At 48.0% G+C, this 26017-nt stretch overlaps 1 protein-coding gene across 2 annotated transcripts in view; it reads right to left on the reverse strand.

The window, feature by feature from the left end:
- The window catches only part of ASIC2 (acid sensing ion channel subunit 2), a 1251793-nt gene that overhangs the window by 70765 nt on the left and 1155011 nt on the right, over nucleotides 1-26017 (reverse strand). For both annotated transcript variants that reach the window (XM_044939542.2, XM_006059463.4), the window contains exons 2-3: nucleotides 25126-25276; nucleotides 4355-4482 (exon numbers count right to left, since the gene is read on the reverse strand). In XM_044939542.2, the coding sequence (XP_044795477.1) occupies nucleotides 4355-4482; nucleotides 25126-25276 (279 nt within the window). The remainder of the gene's footprint in view (nucleotides 1-4354; nucleotides 4483-25125; nucleotides 25277-26017) is intronic.

A 26017-nucleotide genomic window follows, 5' to 3' on the forward strand; every position in this document is an offset into this window, starting at 1 on the left:
TAGGATAGAACCAATGGCAGAACACACAAGTAGGGGCCAGTCTCCAAATTCTACTTGGCTTAAGATTATTTAGTGGTTATTTTTTTCTGTATGAAAGAAACCACTAATATGTAGGTTTTGTGAGGACAGACACTGGTCTGTTTTCTTACCACTGTATCCCCATCGCTTCACACCCGTAGTAGGTGTTCAACAAATATTTGCTCAACAAATAAATAAAACAGAGCCACCTTATAAAATATGTGGCAAACCCAGACAAGAAAATAAATCATTCATAATCCCCCCACTGTGGGTATTTTGCCTTATTTCCTTCGAGTCTTATTTCCCATGAATATGCTCTTTTATATACATGTAAACATAATGATTATTAGATTTAGCTCCGGGATGTGTTTTTGTATTTCTCTATTAATATGAATGAAATGATGAAATGAGATGGTGTGGAAATGCTTTGAAGACTGTAAAATGTTTAACCAAATATCTTATTATTAGTTATAATAACCACAGCAATGCTAATATGAATGAGGCTGATTTTCTGATACTTCAAAGCCAACAACGAATTTGTCCTCTGAAGCTAGGAATATGTTCTCTTCCTGATCACCATGGGGAGTCCCTCTGTTTCATTTTGGGAAGAAAAAGAGACTTAAGGATTCTGAGAAGGTATCAGTCCCAGTCACTCACCTGGCCTAGAAATTTCTTCAATGTCACTAGCAGAGGGTCAGTGGTGGGGGTGGAGGGGAGAACAGAGGGCATCTTTCAAGACAATGACATTGCTGTCCCTACAGAGAGTTTCCTTCTTTTTAACTTTCACTAGCAGTGAAATGAATTCCCCTATGGGTTTCAGGGAAGGCTGTTCATGTCTCCTGCATGGTAATAGCAATGTGGACATCAGAGAGATGTCAGTACAGGTAAGTCAATACAAGATGGGAGTGGTGATTACTTTCAGTAAACCACAAAGGCATATTTGCCTTGGATGGCTTGCCCCGAATTCCCTGTTAGATAGTCAAAGACTTCACAGACACACCGATTAGTCTAACTCATGCCTGGTTCTTCCAAGGGAGGTGTTGATTCAAATCACACACAGAAGGGAGGACTGGCAATGATTCTCTCCTTGAGCAAACTCTAGCCAGGCTCCTCTACGCCCTGTTTCCATGAGGTCTCAACCTTGACCTACAAAGGCTAGGACAAACACGAACATAGCTTCTTCCTCCTTCCCTCCCTGCCTCCCTTCCTTCCTTTCTCATCATTAGCACTTAATTTTCATTAAAATGAATACTTTGAATGGAGAGAACTTCCCTAATGACTCAGATGGTAAAGACTATGCCTGCATTCCAGGAGATCCTCACCACTGGCTCAGACGGTAAAGCGTCTGCCTACAGTGTGGGAGACCTGGGTTCGATCCCTGAATCGGGAAGTTCCCCTGGAGAAGGAAATGGCAACCCACTCCAGTATTCTTGCCTGGAAAATCCCATGGACAGAGTAGCCCGGTAGGCTACAGTCCATGGGGTCGCAAAGAGTCGGACACGACTGAGTGACTTCATTTCACTTCATGCCTGCATTCCAGGAGACCCAGGTTTGATCTCTGGATCGGGAAGACCTCCCCTGGAGGAGGGCATGGCAACCCACTCCAGTATTCTTGCCTGGAGAATTCTATGGATAAAGGAGCCTGGTGGGCTACAGTCCATGGGGTCACAAAGAGTTGGACACAACTGAGCAACTAACACACACATACACACACACACACTTTGATGAAGAACAGGATTAGAATAGTGTTTACAATCGACTTCTGAAAAATCACATTATATAAGGGAAATAAAAACAGGTGAGCAGAAGTCCAAAAAAGGTGCAGCTTGTATATATCATTGCGCTTGGATGAAATATGCTGCTCAGGGAAGTACATACTTAGGCTGCATGAGCCCAGGAGGAAGACATCAACAGAGGACAACCCCCCAGGTAGCAATGCTGAATGCTGAAATCTCCAGCGAGCTCAAAAAATATTAGTATTTTGGAAACATTCAACTCGAGCTCTTTACAAAAATGACCGTCTCTTCAACATGTTTCTACACTAACGTGGTTTCTCACAGTTCAACCCAAGTCCCTAGGATGACCCAGCTCCCTTAAAGTACCTGCCTGAAGACTCAAGGCTGCCAAGTAAACTCAAGAGCTTACTGTTTGTTTTTTCGTGCCAGCATGGGAAGGCAGGACCCCTGTCTTCCTGCCTCTACAGGAGGAGAGGAGCCTAACTTTGGTGGGGTTTTATTAGCAAACTCAGATGGGTTTCACATGCACTGACCGCCCCCCTCCAACTCTCCCACTTTTTGTAATTTTCAGTTCTCTGACTCTGCTCAAGTGCCGTCTGTGTCCCACCCTTCCCCCTCATTTCCCCTTTAAAACGCCAAGTGCCTTCTGCACAGATTGAAGTTGAGTTCAGTTCATGAAGCTTCTTCCCTACTGCAATGGTATATTACTGATTAAATCTGTCCTCGCTGCTTTAACCAGTGTCTGACTTTGTTGATCTCTGACAGTACACCCAGGCTCATAGCTTGGGCTCCGGGCTCTCTGCACTCCTTGACCTCTGAGTCTGTGTTCTCATTCTTCCTGACTCAAATCCTCAGCCCTGAACTTGGCTCCCTGCTGTCAGCTTCATGTCCTCTAGGATGATGTTTTCTGGTTGTTCCACTTGGCTCCCACCTTGCACACTCTTGAACACTCCATTTCTGCCCACACTGTCTGCCTCCATCTCTGGGGCCTGTAGATGCTGGACCAACTTCCAAGCTTTCTCTACCCCTGCCACGGAGCTGCCATCCCACCTGCTACGTTCTGCCATGGAGGTTGATCATGACCTTTAGCAACTGCCCGGCTGTTAAGTACAGTAAGTTCATGAGGCCCGTGCCATCAATGCTCTCCCAGAGATTCAAAAATACAGCTCTCTTAGAGATTTGGCTCAGATGTGAAGAATCTGCTTGCAGTGGGGGAGACCGGGGTTTGATCCCTGGGTCAGGAGGATCCCCTAGAGGAGGGCATGGCGACCCACTCCAGTATTTTTGCCTGGGAAATCCCATGGAGAGAGGAGCCTGGGGGGTTACAGTCCATGGGGTTGCAAAGAGTCAGACACGACTGAGCATCTAACACTTTCTTCACTTAGAGATTTAAAAATAGTTTATTTTTTTTCACTTAAAAATTATTTATTTACTGTATTTATTTATTTGCTGGACCAGGTCTTTAGATGTGGACTTTAAAGATGTGGATCTTTAGTTTCGGCACATAAGATCCTAGTTGCAGGCATGTGGGATCTAGTTTCCTGACCATGGAATCAGTCCCGGGTCCCCTGCATTGTAAGTGTGGGGTCTGAGCCACTAGCCCACCACAGAAGTCCCTAAAATCAGTTTCCAATACAGAAAATTGCTCTATAAAGTGGCTAAGTACTGGATGAAAGATGATTTGAAACATATATTAAAAACAAGCTGAGCTCTTAAGTTATGTGTGGATCTCTTTGCTCCTCCCTGTTCTCTGGACTCTGCCTTCCTCATGCTTTAGAGCTGGGCTCCCTGTCGCTCATTCACCTCACTCTTCACTCCAGGCCTCCCAGGGCAAATTGTCTTGGGTGACCTGGCTTAGGACTCCCTCAGGGTCCTAGGCTCTCCAGCTTTTATTCTAAGCAAACCAGGAAATGAAGAGAAAAAAAAGCATCCATTCCAATGTCTCTCTGCAGTCCTGCCTTGAGACCTCCTCCCCACTGAGAATCTACAAAGGTCTCCCGTCTGAGACATGTAGGACATGTCACATCGGTGCTAGTCCATATTCCACGGACGTGCTGAGCTGACGCAGCCATCCTGGCTGGCTGGCTGGCTGGCTGGGAGGGTCCCTCCCTTGGTGCTGAATCAGAGAGCAGACATTGACCCATGAAGAGGCTACCCTCCGATCAAACTCCGAAACGGAGACTGATGCCTGCCTCTGTTCCTTCTTGCAGGCCACCTGGCATTGTATTAACAGAGTGATGAAACACACCAAACCCTAGCATCCACTGGCCTCCCACCTCACCATCACAAAGATTTTTCCCCAGAATCTTTTAGGGGAAAAAAAAACCCAACCAGTTCACTGAAAAAGAAAACAAGCTGGTTTTCCCTCACGCCCAATTTCAGAATTGACAGGCGGTCCAGGAGAATCCACATACAGAAGTCAATGGATACCTTTCTTCAATTTCAGAGTGAGGGTTTTAACTGAACCCAACCCTACTCCTTCCAGCCTCCTGGGTGGATTCTGAGCCTTCCAGGAGTGAGAATCCTATTTCTCCACCTCACGTGGCTGGTGGCTCAGAGAGGCCAAGGACCCCTGATCCCAGAGACCCCAGGGGACTTACCCTCTGCTCCTGTGTGGCCACGAAAGTCTGGAACCCTGGTGCCACACCAAAGCCCAGCTCTTGGATGAAAGGCGGCTCAGACTGACTGTGGATCTGAACCTTCACGCCTGCTTCAAACGTCGTTTCCTCTGAAAGAACAAAGATGGACAGAACCATGGGTCAGTGACAACGGATGTTCGGGGATTCCCGGGGCTGAAGGACTCACAGGGATGCTGGGAAAGCTCCACAGAAGAACCACAGCCCCCAGAGATGTGTACATCTGCATCCCTGGCAACGGCAGCTATGTTACCTTATGTTGGAAAAAGGACGCTGCAGATGTAACCAAAGATTTGGAGATGGGGAGATTGTCCTTGGTGATCCAGGTGGCCCAACAGGATTACAAGGGCCTTTAGAAGAGGGAGGCAGGAGGATCAGAGTCAGAGAGATGTGGAAAAATACTCTGCTTCTGGCTTTGAGAATGAAGGAGGGAGCCACAGGCCGAGGGATGTAGGCAGCTTCAGGAAGCTGGAAAAGGCAAGGGAATGGAATTTTCTCCTCGGGCCTCTAGTGGTAATGCAGCCCTGCCGATACCTTGAAATGCACTTTTGACTTCTGGCTTCCAGAACTGTAAGATAATAAATCTGGGTTGTTTGATGCCACTAATTTTGTGGCAGTCTGTTACAGTACTCATAAGAAAAGAATTCAGGTCATTTAGGCCAACAGCTCCTTGCTTCAGTCTCCAAAACTACAGAATGGGATTACAAAGTGAGTCAAGCACCTATGCTTTTTCTTTTTCTTAACATTTTTTTTTTTTGGATTGGAGGATAATTGCTTTACAGTGTTGTGTTGGCTGCACCTATGCTTTTTATTTACTAACTTCTCTACTGGGCCATGAGCTGAGTCGAGCTGAGAGGATCAGGAGAATGAAAACACAATGTTGCTGCAGTCAGAATAAAGATATGGGGCTTGTTTGCAAGCCCCTTGGAGCTGCAGGAAGTGGGCAACTAGAAGAAAAGCTCCTCCCCTTTTTTCTCTTTCTGGCAGTGATGGAAGGCACGGCAGGAAGGGATGGGGCAGCAGGGCCTGGCTCATCCTATGTGTTGGTGCTTAAAATTGGTAGGGAATGCACCTATGGGATCCTTCACTCTTTCCTGGGCCTTCTTCTCTGTCATATTCTTTGCAAACAGCCTGAAGAATGAACTTTCCACCTGCAAACCTGAGTCACTTATAAGGAGCCCAATTGCCTTCACCCACCTCCATTCCAGCCTCCTTCTGGGCAGCCCTCTGCTTCATGGCACCACGTGGTTCAACCCATCAGGGCCACTGGATTGGCTGTTACCGATCCCTGATCAACAATCAGACTGGTTGTTACTAATCTCTGCTCGGCAGGGGTGCACACGCATCTCATTTGTCCTGGAATATCTTTCTACTTGGGCTTCCCCGGTGGCTCAGATAGTAAAGAATCTACCTGCAATGTGAACTGGATTTGATCCCTGGGTCAGGAAGATCCCCTCGAGAAGGGAATGGCTACCCACTCCAATATTCTTGCCTGGAGAATTCCATGGACAAAGGAGCCTAGAGAGCTACTTGGTCCACCTGACTGACCATTGTCCTCCTCATCAATGAAGGTTCAACCCTCAGCCCCACCAGAGCAACTCCTTCTGCTTGCTTGTATTCTTCACATACACTTAGCAAAGCCTCTGCCACACCACATCATCATCCTTTATCTCACTGTCTTTTCCACTAGGGCATCTTACAGGCATCCAGGGAATGATTGTTGAATGGATGAGGGAGACATCTGTGATTCCAACCTCACTCACGCATTAAAGGGCAAGGCCAATCTAGAGTCCGCATCAAGGAGTGTTCCAAAAGCAGAGAATGGGGAGAGGACGGGTAAATGCAGAAATCAGTTAAGATGGGGGGTGGTAGTGGTGGAGGTCAGAGGTCAAGGAAGGGGGATTGTCAACACCAGGGCCATAGCATGGGGACAGTTTGGGGACATGCTCTAAAGCTGGCACAGAGGAGAAAGGTGAGGAGGACGGAAGGGCTGGAGCCAGGCGTGTGACTGATCAGGGCCTGGGAAACTCTGGGGGCTGGTGACCAAGGCAGGGGATAGGCCTGGAGCTGGTGAGAATTCCAAGGTCAGGGGCACAGGGCAGGTGGAATGGGAGGAAGGATGGGCAGGGCTCTCACGATCTAGATGAGGAGGACAGCAGCTGATACGGAGTTTAGACAAAAGAGGGCCTCGGCCGGGAATCCTTTCATATGCGTCCTCCTGGAGCAGGAGAGAGTCCCAGGGACATCTCCACTTTTCCTGCAGCTGGGTCAACTCTTCTGCCGTCTCTTTACCCAGATTGCTCCATCCAAACTCCCGCCCATGTTCCTCAGTGCTTGTGTCGAGCTGTCCGGTGGATGGTGGATGCCTCAAGAGAAGAGAGGGCTTCTTGCTCTGTCTGGTACCCACAGTCCAGCCCAGGGCTTAGCCCACAGCTCCATCAGGAAGGGGGAATGCCAGAGAAGGCAGACGGGGTGGGGAGAGGAGGGCTGAGCGGCCAGCTGTCAGGGGCTGTGTTTTCTAAGGCCCGCCCAACGAGCCTAAAGTACAGGCTGTGATGGGGGAGGAGAGTGAACACCGGTGATGCTGGGGGACAGGAATGCCCGTACCTGGATGAACAAAAAGCACGTTCAGTGAGCTGCAGGGGGGTGGGACAGGCGAGATGCCAAAACGCATTTTCCAGAGCTAGTGAAGCTGTGTGCCTGCGATATAAAAGCGAGCTTCGGAAACCTTTGAGCCTGTCAGACAGGCTCGGAGGAGGAGCCGGTGGTTACAGGGAGAAATGAGGAATGAGGACTTGGTGTCAGAAGGGCTGTGAGTAATGGGCAAGGCAGACAGCCAGGCATGCCTGTTAGTGAGAGCCGCCCAAGGCTTCTCAGACTGAGTTAGGGTTTGAATGGGGCATTTATTCCAGAAAGCAGCTGGGGCCAGGCAGAGTAAATTCCTAAGTATTCTCGTATCGTTACAAACATGCAGCCACCGGATGAGCAGAAAACGATGAATCAGGTTTCTGCCTCCTTCAGGACAGTGCTGTCTAGAGGAACCTTCTGCGAAGACAGAATGTTTTATAATCTGTGCGATCCCACTTGGTACTGTTAGCTACAGGAAACATGACTAGTGTAACTGAGGAACTGAATTGATAAATGAATAGATAAATAAATAAATAACCCCCCCCCAACTTTTTTGAAGCATAGTTGACAAAATCATATAGTATTTAAAGGGCACAGTAGGATAATTTGATATACGTATACATTGTGAAAGGATCCTTCCCCCCTCAATGGGTTAATTAATATATCCATTGGAAGGATTGATGCTAAAGCTGAAGCTCCAATACTTTGGCCACCTGATGCGAAGAGCCGACTCATTGGAAAAGACCCTGATGCTGGGAAAGATTGAAGGCAGGAGGAGAAGGGGGTGACAGAGGATGAGATGGTTGGATGGCATCACTGACTCAATGGACATGAGTTCAAGCAAACTCCCAGGGATGGTGAAGGACAGAGAAGCCTGGTGTGCTGCAATCCATGGGGTTGCAAAGAGTTGGACACGACAGAGTGACTGAACAACCGTCACTGTACATATGTACCTTTTCCTGGCCTGCTTTATTCATCTATTTACTTTTTAGCCAATTGAATTAATTAATTAATTGAATTAATTAAAATTAATTAAAATTTAAAGGGTTCCACCTCTTATTAACATATCCATCATTTCACATATTTACCTTTATCTGGCCTGCTTTATTTACCTGTTCATTTTTTTATCCAACTGAATTTTAATTAATTAAAATTAAGTAGCCACATGTGACTGCTGACCACATTACTGGCCCGTGTAGTTGTAGACTGTCAGCTGTGAGCAGACCCGAGGCATCTCAGAGCAGTGGGGGTGAAAAGGGCTTGAGCAGCCCGCTTCCCCATGCAGGTACCCTGCTGTGTCTTTTGTCCAGAAGCAGGAGAAAAGATAATATCCTTTTCATTGTCATATCCCTGAAAGTGCCTGGAACAGAGCAGAGCTCAGTAATTGTTTGTGGAATGAAGTGAACTAGTGAGGGAGTGTCCTCTGCTACGTTGACTGTTCCCTGCCCTTGGACCTGCTGGGAGTCTGCCCAGGGTTTACCTGGACCCTGGGAAACACCTGCACCACTTACCGCCCAGAGATAGGATCCCTCCCGTGTTGCAGGAGGCAGAAGGCCTCATCTGCTGAGATGCCACTGGGCTGCACACAAAACATCAGCAACAGCAGTGATAATAACAGTAGCCATAACCGGGACCATCTGTGCAATTCTGGGAACCAAAAGAAAATGTGGGACCCACTGTCAAAAACTTACTGAGAAACTCAAGATAGCAGTTGTTGTTGTTCTTTAGTCACTAAGTCATGTCCGACTCTTGCGACCCCATGGACTGTAGCCCTTCAGGCTCCCCTGTCCCTGGGATTTCCTGGGCAAGAATACTGGAGAGGGTTGCCATTTCCTTCTCCAGGGGAACTTTCTGACCCAGGGATCGAAACCGTATTTCCTGCATCAGCAGGTGGATTCTTTACCACTGAGCTGCCATAGCAAAGCACCAAACCAAGAGTCTGGGACTTCCCTGGTGATCTGGTGGTTAAGACCCTGTGCTTCCAATGCAGGAGGCATGGGTTTGATCCCTGCTTAGGGAACTAAGATCCTATATGCCGCGCAGAGCAGCCAAAACACAAAAAGCTCAAGAGTGTGACCCTCCCGAGCTTGCGTGACTGCAGAGCTCACACACCCACGAAGCCAACCCTGATGATAACCCTGCTTGGTGCTGGACAGAAATGTTCACATCTTCCTATTTCTTTTGCCACCAAATGATTCAACACTGAGTGGCTTCAAAGAGGGCAGGCTCCCGGTGCAGTGGAGGATTTGTTTACACATCATGAACACCAGGATTCAAAGCCCCAGAGAGAGACAGAGAGCAGAGAACAGGAAGTTACTACACGCACACAGCATCAGAAGCCCTTGCTAATTGGGACCAAGCTGAGATCCTGGTGGCCTAACATGAAAGGTGATGTTGAATCAGGAGGAAGGTAGTAAAGAGGCTTCAACCTGCAGAAGCCAGAGTCTCCCAGCATTTTTTTTAGCAGCCGGGCCATGGTTGGCAGCAGGCGAAGGCGAGCATTTCCTGTGCCTGCAGAAAGGGCTGGGAAGCTCTGCGGGAGGAGATGGGGAGCGAGGGGCAGAGTGCATAATGGAGCAGAGAAAGCACATCGCAAGGAAAGCAGCTTGTATCTTTAATCTTTGCAAATTACAGGAAGCGAACCGAGGCAATAAACACTGGAGAGAGGGAGGCAAAGAAGCGTCTGAAAATCTGGAGGAATTTTCTAGGCTAAGGCGAGGATGTACTGGCATAAAGCAATCTTGGGTTGGAGGAAATTGTAACAGTGGCTAGGATGGCTAGCTTGGGAGTGAAGGGTGGGAGGGAGGTCAGCCATATGGTGAGATGCATCTCAGCGCAGGATGGCTCTGCGTGTCCCCTCACCATCCTCTCCACTCCGCTCTCTGCTCCGGGAGCTGCCCTTGGGTAGAGTGTACTGCTGGACTCCCTTGCCCTCTAGCTTCTGGTTGGCTTTAGCCAGTGGTGGGCCCAGCTGATAAACAAGGGGAGACAGGAGAGTCAGGCTGGGTTATTTAGTCTCTCCACTCTGTCCTCTGGTCCCTGTGGGTCAGCTGCATGCCACCTTGAAGGGCACAGCCCTGGGCTGGGGGACTAGCTCTCCATTCTGATATTGGCTCTTTCCGTCTTTCCCAGGCATGGAAATGGCTCTCTCTGCTACCAGGCTCAGCCCACAGCCCCAATGGTGTGTGCATGCATGCTAAGTCACTCCAGTCGTGTCCGATTCGTTCTGACCCTATGGACTGTAGCCCGCCAGGCTCCTCTGTCCATGGGATTCTCCAGGCAAGAATACTGGAGTGGGTTGCCATGCCCTCCTCCAGGGATCTTCCCGACCCAGGGATCAAACCTGTGTCTCTTGCGTCTCCTGCATTAGCAGGCAGGGACCACTAGCGCTGCCTGGAAGCCCCATTGGTACTGCCTTCTTCAAGCCTTGCCTGCACCTTTGTGGACTAGCCCTTCACTAATCGTTCCTTGTATTACCCAGTCTGTGGCTGCTGCTGGTTTCCTGGTTGGATCCTGACGGGGAGCATCCCCAGAGGGCATCTACCACCTCACCTCTGAGAGGCAGCAGGAGGCCCCTTTGCCCCAATGTCCACTGAAGGGCAGCTGTTGGTTGGAGCACAGTTGGGAATAGAAACCTCACTACCTGCAGGGGTAGCTTTGGTTTCCAAAGTCTATCTTTGCACTGAGTTGAAAATTGCCTGCTTACAAATTTTATCCCCTTTTTCTAGCTCCACCCCTTCTTCCAGGATCTGAAGATATAACCACTGAAGCACTCTTTTTTTTTTTTTTTAAGTATTTTTAACTTATTTTCTAGGAGAATTTAATCAATTTATTTATTTATTTGGCATATGGGTTCTTAGACCCCTGACCAGGGATCAAACACATGCCCCCGGCATTAGAAACACGGAGTCTTAACCACTCGATCGCCAGGGAAGTCCCACGGAGCACTTTTGTTTTCATGCTGATCCCAACAGAGCTGACCGCAGTGAATCTTTGTATCTAAAGTGCTCACTAGCTGAGGTGCACTTAGGGATGTGCTTGGCTTGGCCAGGCATATGTGGGGAGGGTCCTGGGACCCTCTCTCCAAAGCCCCAGGAGAACCACCTGTCCTGCATGGCTTGTGGAGTTCCGGAGGTCCCACTTCTTACACTGGGTAGGGTTAGGGTGGGCACAGCTTGTGCCCAGAGACAGAGCATCCCTTTCTCAAAGAAGTAAACAGGGCTTTCTGAGCCAATGGACACGCAAGCTTCTGGTATTTGGAGGGTCAAAACCTGAGAACACCCAGGACAGTTGGTTAGATACTTGCGGCTTGAGGGTCAGGCAGGGTGAGGGTTAATGTTAGGTCTTGGTTATGCAACAGAGAAGTGCAATTCTATTAAACAGAACAGTTACCAAACATACATTAGAGAAGGCACCGAATGTGGAGTTGGGTCTAGGCTCATTACAAAAAGATTTATTTCAAGGATTATTTAAATAATGAGTTTCCCTAGTTCATTCAGGCTCAGAGATTATAAATGACTGAGAGGGCTGATAAGTCTGGGAGGGTAACCAGCGTGTAGGAGAAAGTGCCATGTCTCTGAAACTATAGGGGAAGTTAGTGAATGATTAGGATTCTGTTGATAAAGATTCTGTTGACGCACCCCGCCGGCAGAAGTTAGGTCCCACTAGATTGCTGAACAGATCCTGTATATAGATTGCAAATCTTGTTCAAAGCATTACCAAATTCATAGCAACTTTTTGTTATTGAATTTTTTTCAATAAATGAATGTTAAAAACACGATAGCATTCACGTGTGGGTGATGTCTGAGAAATATCTGGGATGTTAAAAAGGCATCCTCGTATTTCCAAAGGATGGGAACAGTGGTCTAGATCAGAGCTTCTCCTACTTGAATGTGAGTCACTGGGGATCCTGTTACCAGGCAGACTTGGGCTGGGGTCTGACTTCTGCATTACTGGGGAGCTCTCTAGGGATGCCAGTGCTGTTGGCTGGAGGACCACACTGTGGGTAGCAGGACCCGCAGGAGAAGATCTATGCTGCAGCAGAGCACACCAGGCCTGTGGAGGGCTGGTCTCTGCCTACCTCTCCAGCCCCAGACCTCACCCTTGGACCCAGCCACCTCGGGACACCAGGGGCTGGGCTTGGCCTTTGCTCTCAATTCCCCTCCCTCTGCATGGCATCTCCCCTCCCTACAACTTACCCCCTCCTCTGACTCTCACATACTGCCCAGCCACCTGGCAAACAGGCCTGAGCATGGGACCAGAGGTCATCTCCTCTCTGAAGCCTCCTTGAGAAACACTTTTCTTCTCTTCCAGAACAATTTATCTCCTCCTTTGTACCCCAGCTTTCCTCTATCTGTCTTAACACTTCATGACATTTAATTGCTTACATGCTTACAAGCAGAGTGCAGTTGCCTGCCATTCCTTGAGGCATTTAACGTGAGAACCCTTGGATCAATGAGTTTCCATCTCCTACATAAAAGGAGCCCTTGGGATAGTCCCTAGACGGTGAATGCTTTGAAAACCTGGACTGGGCCTTACATCTGTATCCCTGAGTGTCAGGCACACAGTAGGCTCTGTGAGATGTGAGCTCTGAACTGGGGCTGTTTCATCCACCTCCTAGATGGTCCCCTCCGACCATTGCCTGGCTGCCTGGGAGATTTAACTAGAGCACCTGCATAGCACTTAGCATCTGCATGAAGCAGGTCTTCACAGATTGATCTACTTAATTGATGCCTGCCTCCAAGGGTGCTTCTGACTCATGGCATCATTTCTCCAGATTCTTTGGCACCTGTGGAGACCAGCTTTCCAGGACAAAGGTCCACTCTTGAGAGCAAGCTCAGAATCACAGCTGGCTGCATGCAGCATAGTCCGGTGCTCTGGACTCTCAGAATTCAGCCAGAGCCCACACCTCTCCTTGTGGAGAGGTCCTTGGTACCAGGCACTAGCACAAAAGTCTCTCCCGGAGGCGGAGATGTCAGGGAAACCATAGCAACCATCTCCCTCCACTCTTGCTCTGTCCCATTTGTGATGGGGGCTGGGAACCATGCTACCTTTGAGAGTTGCTCAGGCCCTCCAGCTATATGGAAAATTTATGATTATTTTTTAATTTAATTTTAATTTTGATCAAAGCAATACATGTACATAATTTTAAGAGCCAAATGGTACCTCAAGGCTTTTAATGAAAAATAGTATTTTCCTGCTCCACCTCTCCCCATCCCCTGAGACACACTCCTCAGAGGCAATTACTCTCAAGAGTTGGAGCTGTTTCTCCCAGAACTGACTTTCATAGTTTCATGGACATCAACTGCTGGACAGTTATTTCTTGATTTGTATAACTTTTAAGTATTATCTACTGAATTTCCACCATGGGAGCGGAAGCTGTAAGCTCCTTATATGAAATATCCTGCATACTCTCTTGCCTTTCACCTAGATGTCAGTATCCAGCTTTCACTTAATTATGACTGTGCAAATATTACCCACACCCCAGTCTTAGAGTATATAACATTTTTGATCTCTTCCTTGTGAAACTGTTTTGTTTTTCCTATTTTTTTTCTTTTTGTTTTGTTTGGCTTGTACCGATGGCTGAAATGGCAAAAAAAAAAAAAAAAAAGATCAAAGTCATAGAAAGAGCAGAAAAGAGGTTGCCAAGGGCTGGGGGTGGGTGGAATGGAGAAGGTAGTAAAAGTGTACAAAGTGTACAAACTTTCAGTTATAAGATGTCTAAGGTCAGAAGATTTTATGAAAACATGGTGACTATGGTTGATAATACTGTAACATATCTTTCTGATCCAGAGACAAAACCCAGGTCTTCTACATTGCAGGTGGATTCTTTACCATCTGAGCCAACAGGGAACCCAAAGTGTTAATTGTCCAGTAGTGTCAGACTCTCTGCGACCCCATGGACCCATCAGGCTCCTCCATCCATGGAATCCTCCAGGGAAGAATACTGGAGTGGGTTGCCATTCCCTTCTCCAGGGGATCTTCCCGACCCAGGGACTGAACCTGGGTCTTCAGCATTGCAGGCAGATTTGTCACCATCTGAGCCAGCAGGGAAGCCCTTCAGTTCAGTTCAGTTCAGTTCAGTCGCTCAGTCATGTCCAACTCTTTGCAACCCCATGAATCGCAGCACGCCAGGCCTCCCTGTCCATCACCAACTCCCGGAGTTCACTCAAACTCACATCCATTGAGTCAGTGATGCCATCCAGCCATCTCATCCTCTGTCGTCCCCTTCTCCTCCTGCCCCCAATCCCTCCCAGCATCAGAGTCTTTTCCAATGAGTCAACTCTTCGCATGAGGTGGCCAAAGTACTGGAATTTCAGCTTTAGCATCATTCCTTCCAAAGAACACCCAGGGCTGATCTCCTTCAGAATGGACTGGTTGGATCTCCTTGCAGTCCAAGGGACTCTCAAGAGTCTTCCCCAACACCACAGTTCAAAAGCATCAATTCTTCAGCGCTCAGCTTTCTTCACAGTCCAACTCTCACATCCATACATGACCACAGGAAAAAACCATAGCCTTGACTAGACGAACCTTTGTTGGCAAAGTAATGTCTCTGCTTTTGAATATGCTATCTAGGTTGGTCATAACTTTCCTTCCAAGGAGTAAGCGTCTTTCAATTTCATGGCTGCAATCACTATGTGCAGTGAAGCCCTTAAGGGAGCAGAAATTAAATGTTCTACTCTTGATATATCAAATATATTTGAAACCAAATTCTATCCTTACTTAATTTATAGGTTGCTGGATATAGAGTTCTCTCTTAGACAAGAAAGATTCCTGCTCCCTGGGCCCTGCCCCAAATTTGAAGGCATTCTGCCATTGTCTCCTGGCTTCTACTGAATGCATTGAGAAGTTGATTCTAATTTTAGATTCTAGGTATTTGACTGGTTTTTTCCTCTCCAGAACCTTTTGAAACATTCTCTTTCTGAGCCTGAATTTTGCAAGGATGCATCTTGGTCTGGTTCTCTTGCCACTTATTGCAGATAGGACTTAATGAATTCTTTCATTATGGAAAATTGTGTGGGTCAGCTGGGAATTTTTCTTATTTTATTTCTTTGGCAACATCTTCTTTTCCACTCTCACTTTTGTAATTCTAGAAATCTTAGTTGTAGGATGTTGAGCTTTCTCGGTTTGCTTTCTCATTTTTGCATTTTTTTCTCTCCCATTTTCCATCTGTTCGTCTTTTTTGTTTTACTTTTCAGGCAATTTCCTCAATTCCAATCCTTCTTTGGTTTTAAAAAATGTTTGCAATCATATTTTTAATTTTCAGTAGGTTTAAAAAATTTTTTTTCTTTGGATGTTACTTTTTAATAGCATCCAATTTTAATAGCTGGTGTTTATGAATGCAGTATCATCTCTTACCTCTTGAGAATTTTAATTAAAATGTTTTGAAGTTTCCTTCTGCTCTCTGCATTTATTTTTTATTTATCAAACACGTACATAGTGCCTGATATTATTCAGGCACTTTGCTAAGTGTTTCACAAAAATATGAACCCATTTCTACCTTTCTAACAACCTTAAAGAACAGATAATAATATTATTCTCATTTTAGAGATAATGGAACTGAGGCTCTGAGGGGCTAAGTAACTTGTCTGAGGTCACGCAGCTGGTAAGCTGAATAGCTGGGATTTGAACCAAGGCTCTACAACTCGGAGAAGGCAATGGCACCCCACTCCAGTACTTTTGCCTAGAAAATCCCATGGACAGAGGAGCCTGGTAGGCTGCAGTCCATGGGGTTGCTAGAGTCGGACATGACTGAGTGACTTCACTTTCACTTTTCACTTTCATGCATTGGAGAAGGAAATGGAAACCCACTCCAGTGTTCTTGCCTGGAGAATCCCAGGGACGGGGGAGCCTGATGGGCTGCCGTCTATGGGGTCTCACAGAGTCGGACACGACTGAAGCGATTTAGCAGCAGCAGCAGCAGCAGCAGCAGAACTCATGCCATTAACCATTATCTCTATTTCCTCAAAGTTTCTTTTTTGTTTGTTTGGTTTTGATTCCTTTCCTGTTAGCATGTGTGCAGGCTCAGTCGCTCAGTTGTGTCCAACTCTGCAACCCTGTAGACTGTGGTCCGCCAGGCTCCTCTGTCCATGGGATTTCCCAGGCAAGATTACTGGAGTGGGTTGCCATTTCCTTCTCTAGGGGATCTTCCTGATCCAGGGATCAAACTCACATCTCTTGCATTGGCAAGCAGATTCTTTTCCATTGTGCTACCTGGGAAGCCCCTTTCTGTTAAGTGGCTTCTCTCAAGTGCTTGGCTTTTTGTCTCTCCATATATCTTTAAGAGTTATTTAGTGTCTGGACAGTCTTCTTTGTATGTGGGAGGACTTACCAGGGGATTTCACCCGAGGATGATCTAACTGTATGGGGACTGCTGCCTGTCATTCTCTGTGGGTATTTTCTCTTGAGCTGGTCAGTGTCTCCAGGCTTCTGGTTAGGGGTGGGAGGGGTAGATTAGTCTGACTGAGGACCTCACTACTCAGGAGGGAGAAACTCATCATATCTCCCTGGTTTCTATACAGCACCTCACCCATGCCCTCAGTTTTTTTTTTTTTCCCCTTTCTTAAAATTAGTTCATTTTTTCTTTTTTAAAAAAAATTAATTTATTTTAATTGGAGGCTCATTACTTTACACTATTGTAGTGGTTTCTGCCATACATTGACATGAATCAGCCATGGGTGTACATGTGTCCCCAATCCTGAACCCCGCTCCCACCTCCTTCCCCATCCCATCCCTCAGGGTCATGCCAGTGCACCAGCCCTGAGCTCCCTGTCTCATGCAAAGAACCTGGACTGGCCATCTATTTCACATATGGTAATATACATGTTTCAATGCTATTCTGTCAAATCATCCCACCCTTGCCTTCTCCCACAGAGTCCAAAAGTCTGGTTTCCCCCAGTCCAGAGCCTATCTATTTCTTTTTTAAAATGAATTTACTTGTTCATTTATTTATTTGCTGCAGTGGGTCTTAGTTGTGGCATGGGGCTCTTTGTTGCCACGTGCAGTATCTTTTATTGTGCTGTACGGACTCTCTAGTTGAGACACAAGGGCCTGGTTGCTCCCTGGCATGCGGGAGGGGGTTCCCTGACCAGGGATCGAACCCGTGTCTCCTGCATTGCAAGGCAGACTCTGAACTGCTAGACCACCAGGGAAGTCCTGAGCCTATCTATTTTTCAATCTGATTTTTTGCTCGGGTGTAGAGAGATATTTGGTTGCACAACTTCTTTCACAGACTTCTAACTAATCCTCCTAGTTTTAGCTGCCCCTCTCATCCTCACTGTCTGCAACATCTGATGCCTCCAATCCTCATCCTTTCTCAAGGAAGGGGGCTGTCTATGGAGAGAACTGTTTGGCTTTAATCAGTTTCTCTGTGCAGACCCCGATCCTTCAGCCTTGTCTGCTCTGACCAGTCAATTAACATCTGCTCTCCATTTTCCATAAACTTGCTGACAACCACTGTTCTCTTCTTTCCCACCTTCTTTGGCCTTGTGGGTTTATACTTGAAAAAAAATTCTCAATTGCCATTTAGGAGAGATTTGGGAGAGAGCCTCCATACATATTTATGTTCCTTCCACTGTGTCCAATCAGAAGTTTAGACCATAATCTTCCCTGAGGCTCAGTGGGCACATCATGAGCTCCTTTCACCGTTCCAGGAGAAGAGGGATAGAAGTAGAACTGATCCCAGGATGTACACAAGCCATAGGACCAATGGGTGCTTTTCATTCCCAATAGCATCAGCTGCCCATTCAGCCTTTTTTTTTTTTTAATTTTAAGAAAGATTTACTTTTATTTTTATTTTGCCATGCCTCGTGGCACATGGGATCTTAGTTCCTCAACCAGGGATTGAAAGCACCATCTTAACCCCTAGACCAGAGAAGTCCCACTTACTCAGTGGTTTTCAAATTGGGTTCCTTGGAGCCCTAGGGTTCCTCAGGGAGTCTCAAGGTCAGCCACAGTGGAGCATGGAGAAATTAAACTATCTCCAGTTGAACCAGAGCAGCTCTTCCTTTATCTGCTTTATATATTGGGGCTGTGCTAAAGCTTTTGTTCAATACAAGGATTCTGCTATGGGAAAAAAAAGAGGAAAAAATAGAAAGGGAGAACAGCAACAGACCTATCATTATATGCCATTCTGTCTCCAAAGATGTCACTGGAATATTTTTTTCTGAGATATTTTTATGGCTGTGCCTTTACGATCACTTTTTTTGAGTTTTAAAGGAATGCAGTGGAACGAGACTTGCTTGTGGGTCCGTAAGTGGGTTTTCAGCTGGGTTCAACTGCTTAGAAAGGTGTGTGTGCTTGGGGAGCTTCCTCAACCTCTCTGGGCTCCAGCTTCTTTATTTTTCAATGGGGATTATACCTTGTTTGGAGGGTCACTTTGGGGATTCATGGGACAGAATGTTCATGGCACAAGGGAGCTACTGGTGGTTCAGTGGTAAAAACAAACAAACAAACAAAAACTGACGGCAATGAAAGAGACTCAAGTTTGATCCCTAAGTCGGGATCAAAGATCCCCTGGAGAAGGAAACGGTAACCTACTCTGGTATTCTTGCCTGGAGAATCCCATGGATGGAGGAGCCTGGTGGGCTACAGTCCATGGGGTTGCAAGAGTTGGACACGATGTAGCAACTGAACCAACCAGCCACCCTGGTCCCATCACCCTGCACAGTGCAGCGATATTTTCTCTCTCTCAACAAATGTATCAGATATCTATTGCCCTGGTATATGTCAGTGAGCCAGACCATCCAAGATCCCTAGCCTTTTGTAGCCTGTGTTTCAATAGAGACAGATTCACAACCCAAAATATTAGTAAATAAGTAACTCATATGGCATCCTTGAAGATGACATGACATGGAACAAAGGACGAGCAGAACAGACAAGGAGGAGTGAGGAGTGGGGTGGAGTGTAGTTTTAAATAGGGCAGTGAGGGGAGGTGAGATCCGAGCAAGACTGGACAGAGGTGAGGCCATGAGCCACATGGGCTGAGCAGGGAATTCTAGGCAGAGGGAATGGAGGATGCAGGTGCTCAAAGGGAAGCTTTCCTGGGGTGTATAGGGAGTCACAGGGAAGTCAGAGTGGCTACAGCCATGTGAACACGGGGCTGAGTAGGAGGAAATGAGCCTGGGGAGATGACATGGGGCAAGGTATTGACTCTATTAGAGCAAGGACTCTCAAAATAATTTCTATGCTTAAAAACATAACATCAAATTCATTTTCCCCCAACACTAGGATTTGGGGACATCAAGGCAGAGTTTACTTGATTAAAAAGTATATTTTCAAAACTTCCCTGGCAGTCTAGTATTAACAGTTAAGACTTCACCTTCCAATGCAGGGGGTGCAGGTTTGATCCCTGGTCTGGGGAGCTAAGATCCCACATAACTCGTGGCCAAAAAACCAAAACATAAAACAGAAGCAACATTGTAATAAATTCAATAAAGATTTTAAAAATGGTCGACATTAAAAAAATCCTTTAAAAAGTGTATTCTCAAAAGGGACCTACTGCATAGCACAGGGTGTATGCTCTCTGCTCAATACGCTATCTACACAATATCTGCTCAATATTATGTAGCAACCTAAATGGGAAAAGAATTTTAAAAATAATAGATATATATGTACATATAACAGAATCACTTTGCTGGACACCTGGAACTATCACGGCATTGTTAATCAACTATAATCAATATAATATAAAAAGTTTAAAAAAAGAAAATATAAAAATAAAAAATTAAAGTGCATTCATATTTTAAAAAGTGTATTCTACATCAGCTTGAATGAAGGCGATAATTTTGAGCCTATCTGTCTAGAATGCAAGTCTATTAGCGGGCTCCCAGCACACTGATTCCAGTTTGCTCAGATGTAACCCATCTCCATGCTCATCCCTACCTCCCTGAGAAGCGCCATTCCCAGGACTTGCGTGTGGAACCCAGCTCCCTCAGGGCTCCCTTGTCCTTCCATAGACATGCCCAGTGGTCACTGATTGGCCCAGGGGAGAGCACCTGACTGGGCTGGGCCAATGAGTCCCTTCCTTGTTTTTCTCTTTTTAATAGAACAATGGGAGACTCCGAGTGGCCTCTCCCTGATGGTAGGATGTGAAAAATTATAAATCTATTGGGAACTATGTGTGAAAAGATTCATGTGCGGAGAAACCCGGTCTCTAGTGAGAGAGAAAAAAGCAAATCAGAGAGAGGAGAGGTAACAGAAGGGGTGAAAGACCAAGGAGGCGGGTGCTCTTGTTTCCAGGTGTTTCTCGTGCTGCCCCTTTGCCTTCCCGCAGCTGTGTTGTTGAAGCTTGCCTTGGATTCCAGGGGTAATACAATTCTTTTATGCCCAAGCTTGTCTGAATCTGGGTTTTCTCATGTGCAGCCTAGATAACCCACTGCTTATTTCTTTTATCTTTGAAGTTACTCAGAGGCATCTACACAGAGTTTCATTTTTAACAACCTCCCACCTGCCTTCAATTTAATTTCCTTTAGCAAAATGCTGGTCATGAAATCTGCACTTCTGTAGCCTAGGACAGCTTTTCAGTCCTTTTTCTATTTTGTGAGGTCCTCCATGAAAAAGAAGGTTTTCCACGGTCAAAAGCATTAGGGAAATAAATGCTTTATGCAACATTCCTATCTTGGAGTATGATGTATGGAGAATCCCCGCCCTGAATTAACATGTTTAACTCTGCCTAACCAGGGTTCTCCAGATCATTTTTATTCCTGTAACATGTAACATCCAAAACTCAGGATTTGGGGGCATGCTGTCTAGGTCCATGTGTGACCGAGCCTGCCTTCTTTAAAGTGGCATATTTCCAGGGAGCCTTCCACAAGGATGTTTGACCAAGGAGGCATTGTCAGCCTGGGGGGAGGGACATTTTTGATTGATTTCGTAGTCACTTTCTACTTGCTGAGCATGAGTCCATAGGGCTGGGTCCACCCAAAGTGGATGCCTTTCCCTTATTCACTCTTTGGCACCAAAGGTCCTCCCTGTAGGTCAGAGTTACACCCAGGAGCATGGCTCCCTCAGTGCTTCCTGAAATCTCTGAGAAGTGAAGCAAGAATGTGCCAGAGGCTCTGCTTTGAGAATGAGCTACCCAGAGGATAAAGTGCTCCAGGACCCTTGGGTCAGAGTAGGATATTTGGAACAGTCTCTGCCTCTGGGATGGTCTGACCATCCTCCTATCTACTGGTTGTCATTATCAACCTTTGACTGTTTAGAGTTTGCAGAGAGCGCTCATCTGATCTGCTGGTAAAGGCAGGGCTGGGTGTTCGATCATGGGTCTGACTCTATAAAGTTACTTCCCTGTCCTACTTCTCTGTCTCTGTCATCAAGCTGTCTGTGGCTATTCCCTCAACAGCCAGCTTTCCATTCCTTTCTCCTCCATCATCACCCATCTCTCTTCTCTAAGGACTCAGGTTCCTTTTCCTGGGGATTGAGGGGAATTGGAAACGTCAAAGAGGCAAGGTGACATCTGTGGGGCCACCTGGCTTGGCAGGTCAAGAAGGCGGCTCCCTTCCAAAGACCAAGGTGGGATGAGGCTTGGCCATCCCCTCAGTCTTTGGGAGCAATGACCGAAAAGCCGAGCATGGCCACACCCCTCAGGTGGCCTTATGGACAAACATCCCTCACTCACCAGAGCCCCCTCTTGTCCTTCAGCAGGTGTGTGGACGTCAATTCCACCCATGTGAGGCTCACCCTCCACCAGGCCAGGAAACGAGCAGTTTTGAGGTGACCAGAGTCTCCAAGAAATGCTCATGACACAATGATTTCTCAGCCTGAAGAAAGGTACTGTGGAGGAAGTCTGGGTGTGGGGATTCAGGAGGCGTGGCTGGGTGGCCTGGGTGAAGTTGCCTAACCTCAGCCTTCATCCCTGGCAAATGGAGATAAGGAGCCCTTCCTATTGCTCAACATGAGGGGAAGGCCGGGAGGGAGGGTGGTTATGGCCCCAGAGGAATGCGGGGATGGCTGCAAAGGCAAAAATTCAAGAGGTCAACCAGAGCTACCGAGGCTGTGCTCTCCAATATGGCGGCCACTCGCCCCCTGTGGCGATTTAAATGAATATACATCCAATGATAATAAAAATTCAGTTCCACACTGATCACATATCAAAGGCTCAGTGTGGCTACCATATAGGACAGCACAGTTGGCACTGTAGCAACGTCCAGTTTCTTCTCTAATTTCTTCTGGCTTCTGTCCTGCTTTGAACTGCTTCTCCTTCACGCCCAGAATTATCCAACCTCAGAGGATGCAGTTTGAGTGACAAGTGCTGGTGTCTCACTAGGGACAACTCATGCTCACTCTGCTGGCAGGAGGGAGCCTGGAACTTCTGGATTCTGTGTGCAGCTCTGCTCCTGATTGTAGCTTGAAAGGCAGGGGCTTTGTCCTGTGTCTTCTGCAGTCCGACCGTGTCCTGCCTGGGTGTTAGGCTCACAGTAGGTCCTTAACCACGATTATGGATTTGTCCTGAATGGATATAGCTCATGGTCCATGAGGGCTGACAGCTGGTCAAGAAGCTTGGGTCAGTACAGTCCTGGCTTGGCCACAGATTCACCATGTGACTATCAGTCCATCACTGCTTCCCACCAGGCCTCTGTAGAACAGGCATGCAGGGGCAGGGTGTGTGTGTCTGTGTGTCTGGAATAGGTGGTCTCAGGTTCTTTCCTGCTCAGACCATCCACAGCTTCAGGGAGCAGAATGCAGACACCCCGGGAAAGGCCCTGTGGTTGGAGCCCAGACCATCAGTGGCCAGTGTGGAGACCCAAGGTGACCCTGCAGGGAGCTGTGCTGGGTGAGGATGTCTGGGAATGGGGCTGCCTGCCTTGCGAGTGTGTGTGTGTGTGCATGTGTGTGTGTCTGTGTGTGTGTCTATACGTGTGTGTGTGGGTGCATGTGTGTGTGTGTGTGTCTATACATGTGCTTTGGCTCCTGACTCAAGGTAACAGATGAGAAATCCAACATTACACTGGAAGGATATAACTAACTTTTGGTCAGGCTGTGGGTATGGGGTCTCCGGGATTCTTTCCTTTTTAATTTAATTTCTGGCTGTGCTGGGTCTCTGTTGCCATGCGTGGGCTTTCTCTAGTTGCAGTGAGCAGGGGTACTCTCTAGTTGTGGTGTGCAGGCTTCTCGTTGTGGTGGCTTCTCTTGTTGCAGAGCTTGGGTTCTAGGTGTGCAGGCTTTAGTAGTTGTGGTGCACAGGCTTCGTTGCCCCTCAGCATGTGGGATCTTCCCGAACCAGAGATTGAACCTGTGTCCCTTGCATTGGCAGGTGGATTCTTAACCACTGGCTCAGCAGGGATGTCCCTCCAGGATTCATTTTATTTTTTATTTCTCTCTTTTTCCACAAGAGGTTCAACTAGCAAATATGTTCTGGTGTCTCCAAGGTAGAGGACCAGGTCTTAGGGACCTGGTCCCGGCTCCCAGGACCCAGAGTTGTCTTAGGACCCCGGGTCACAGAACACAGGCTGGCCTGAAGGATGTTCTGGAAACCCAGGCTCTGTGGGCCCTTTTCTAGAGCATGGCACTAACACATTTCTTTATGTGTTGGTGGAGGGCAGTGCTTAGTCGCTCAGTTGTGTCCAACTCTTTCGGACCCCATGGACTGTACCCGGCCAGGCTCCTCTGTCCACGGGGACTCTCTAGGCAAGAAGACAATGGGGATCCTGAACTTAGGGAAGTGGGTGGATTCAACTAAGTGTCTGCTTGGCAGAGGGCTGGAGCCTGAGGTGAGCTCCCAGAGACGGTACTGGATCCATGTGAGTGGGTGATTCTTGTGAGGCCATTTCACTCTTCAGGAGCAAGAGGAGTGACCACAACATGCCCTGAGGGGTGCTCAGAGGCGAGGAGCCTGGAGAGTGGGTGCAGTGGACGGGAGAGAGCTCTGGGCTTGTGGTCAGTCTTCCCCAGGGTGGAGGCCCTCGCTGCCCTCAGAAGCCTGGAGGGCTTGGAACTGGGGAGGGCCAGGCCTCAGGACTGGCTGAGGGAATGGCTGTGGGAATCACGGGATGGAGGCTGGGCTGCAAGAAATGAGGGCCGGGGTGTTTGGCCTTCACCTGCTCCTCAGCTCCAACCTGAGGGCCCAGGCCTCCTTCCTGCTGCACTCTACTCTCTCTTCCCCCTACCTGGGGCCCCTCTCAGGTGCATCTCCAGACTTCCTCCTCCTTTCCCTCTTTGTTAATCTCTCTTTGGGTCTCCTTGGCATCCAGGATCCCATGCTTGGGCACCTCTTCACTTAACTTGGTGAGATCTAGAGGCTGCCGGCCTCCCTAGCCTCCCTGCCGTATCATTCCAACCACCGCTCCATCATCATAAGGCCTTCCCTGTCCTTCCTGCACCCCTCTCATGAGGATCTCATGAGATAATCTCAGGACTTCAGGGACCCCATGCCCTGCAATGCTTTCCCTGAACCCCCCTCCTCCCAAGTGAAGGCTGTCATCCCACCCTAGCACCGGGGACCTCAGGCCCAAGTGGACTGTGAGTCTCCTCTTCTAGGCTGTGATCAAGGGCTTGGTCTTTTTTCAATTCAATATCCTTATTTTGGTGTAAAGCCTGAGATAGTGTATGTAGCTTATGAATAGTTTGCTGAATAAATAAACGAATAATTGGATGCACGAAATAAGCTTTGGGACCTGTACACCCGGGTCCCCCATGGGCTCAAGCAGGCTGAGCCTGTGCCCTTCCATTTTCCAGCAGCCCCTCCACCTTCCCTCAGCGGGAGAAATCTGCTTTCCTTTCCGCTGGGCCCTGTAGCCGGGTTGGGATATTCAAGATGGTGGAAGCGGAAGGGGCTGGTCCATCGCTTCCTCTTCTCCTGAAATCGCGCCACCCACCGCTCCAACCGAACTTGTTAATTCAAGCCTTCCTCCGTGCCTCCTCTCATCCTACCCGCGTTCCCTTTCCAGTATCCCCATCACCGGCCCCCTCCCACTTAGTGAAATCCAAGGAAAACTCAGGGCATCACAGTTTGTGCCGGGACATCCTTCCCATTCACCGGCATATCACCCGCCCCTTGATGGAGAGCAGTCCTTCACCGTGTGGGCCAAGATAACCCGCTCCAGGCAAAGGTTTTCCGGCGCCGATCCCCTCCGCCCTCACCCCCTGCCCCGGTCCCTGGCCCGGCTCACCTGTCTCGCCCCAGATGGGCAGGTACTCATCCTGCTGAATGTCCAGCATAATCTCCAGCCCGTTGCCTGTCCCCCCCTTGACCGTGGTGAGCAGAGGCTTGCCATCCTCGCCTGAGTTAAACATGTAACACTTCCCATATTTTGTAAACACCTGAGGGAGAGAAGAGAAAGAAGCACGTGGGTGACTTTGGACTGGGCTCCAGACAGACTGGGAACCCCAGAAATCCAACAGCAGGCCAGCGTCCCCACAGCCCGTCATAGTCAACCCTCTTGGGGACCAGTGATTCCTCACCCCGGGTTAATGGGCTGGATTCTGGCATCAAAGAACACATCTGGACACCCTTTGGGGTTTGTTGGCATGGAGTCTGGTCTCTTCTCCCTCTGTTAATCCTTCCCTTTCCACCCCCACCCCCGGGGGCAGGGGGGGGAGGGGAGGGGGGCAGCCATGTCCACCTTCAAGTGTCAAGCATTGTCTGTATGCTTTCTATCCTGTAATCTGTGCCTCCAGCCCTGAGCTTTCTCTTGGGCTCCAGACACACTGATCCAGCTGCCTGATACGCATGATTTCAGGGGGACCCAGAGACACCCAACTGCCAGCATGTCCCAGTGGGATCAAGGCTTCCTCAGCCTCCACACCCCACTGGATGGCTCTCCTGTGCACCGTATCCCAGGGAATAGCACTGCCCCCTGCCCAGGGGCTCAAACCAGACCCTCAGAGCAGGTGTCCCCTCTTCCTCTTTCTCACCCCACATCCAATCAACCAGCAGGGCCCGTCAACACTGTCTCTGCATCCGACTTGACTTTCTCTTCCGCACGGCTTTAACTTAATGACCTCCATCATTTGTTGCTTGGGCTGCTGCAGTTTCTTAGCTAGACTGCTGGATTCCAGACA

This window comes from Bubalus bubalis, chromosome 3 (assembly GCF_019923935.1).
Source record: "Bubalus bubalis isolate 160015118507 breed Murrah chromosome 3, NDDB_SH_1, whole genome shotgun sequence".
Classification (NCBI taxonomy): Eukaryota; Metazoa; Chordata; class Mammalia; order Artiodactyla; family Bovidae; genus Bubalus; species Bubalus bubalis.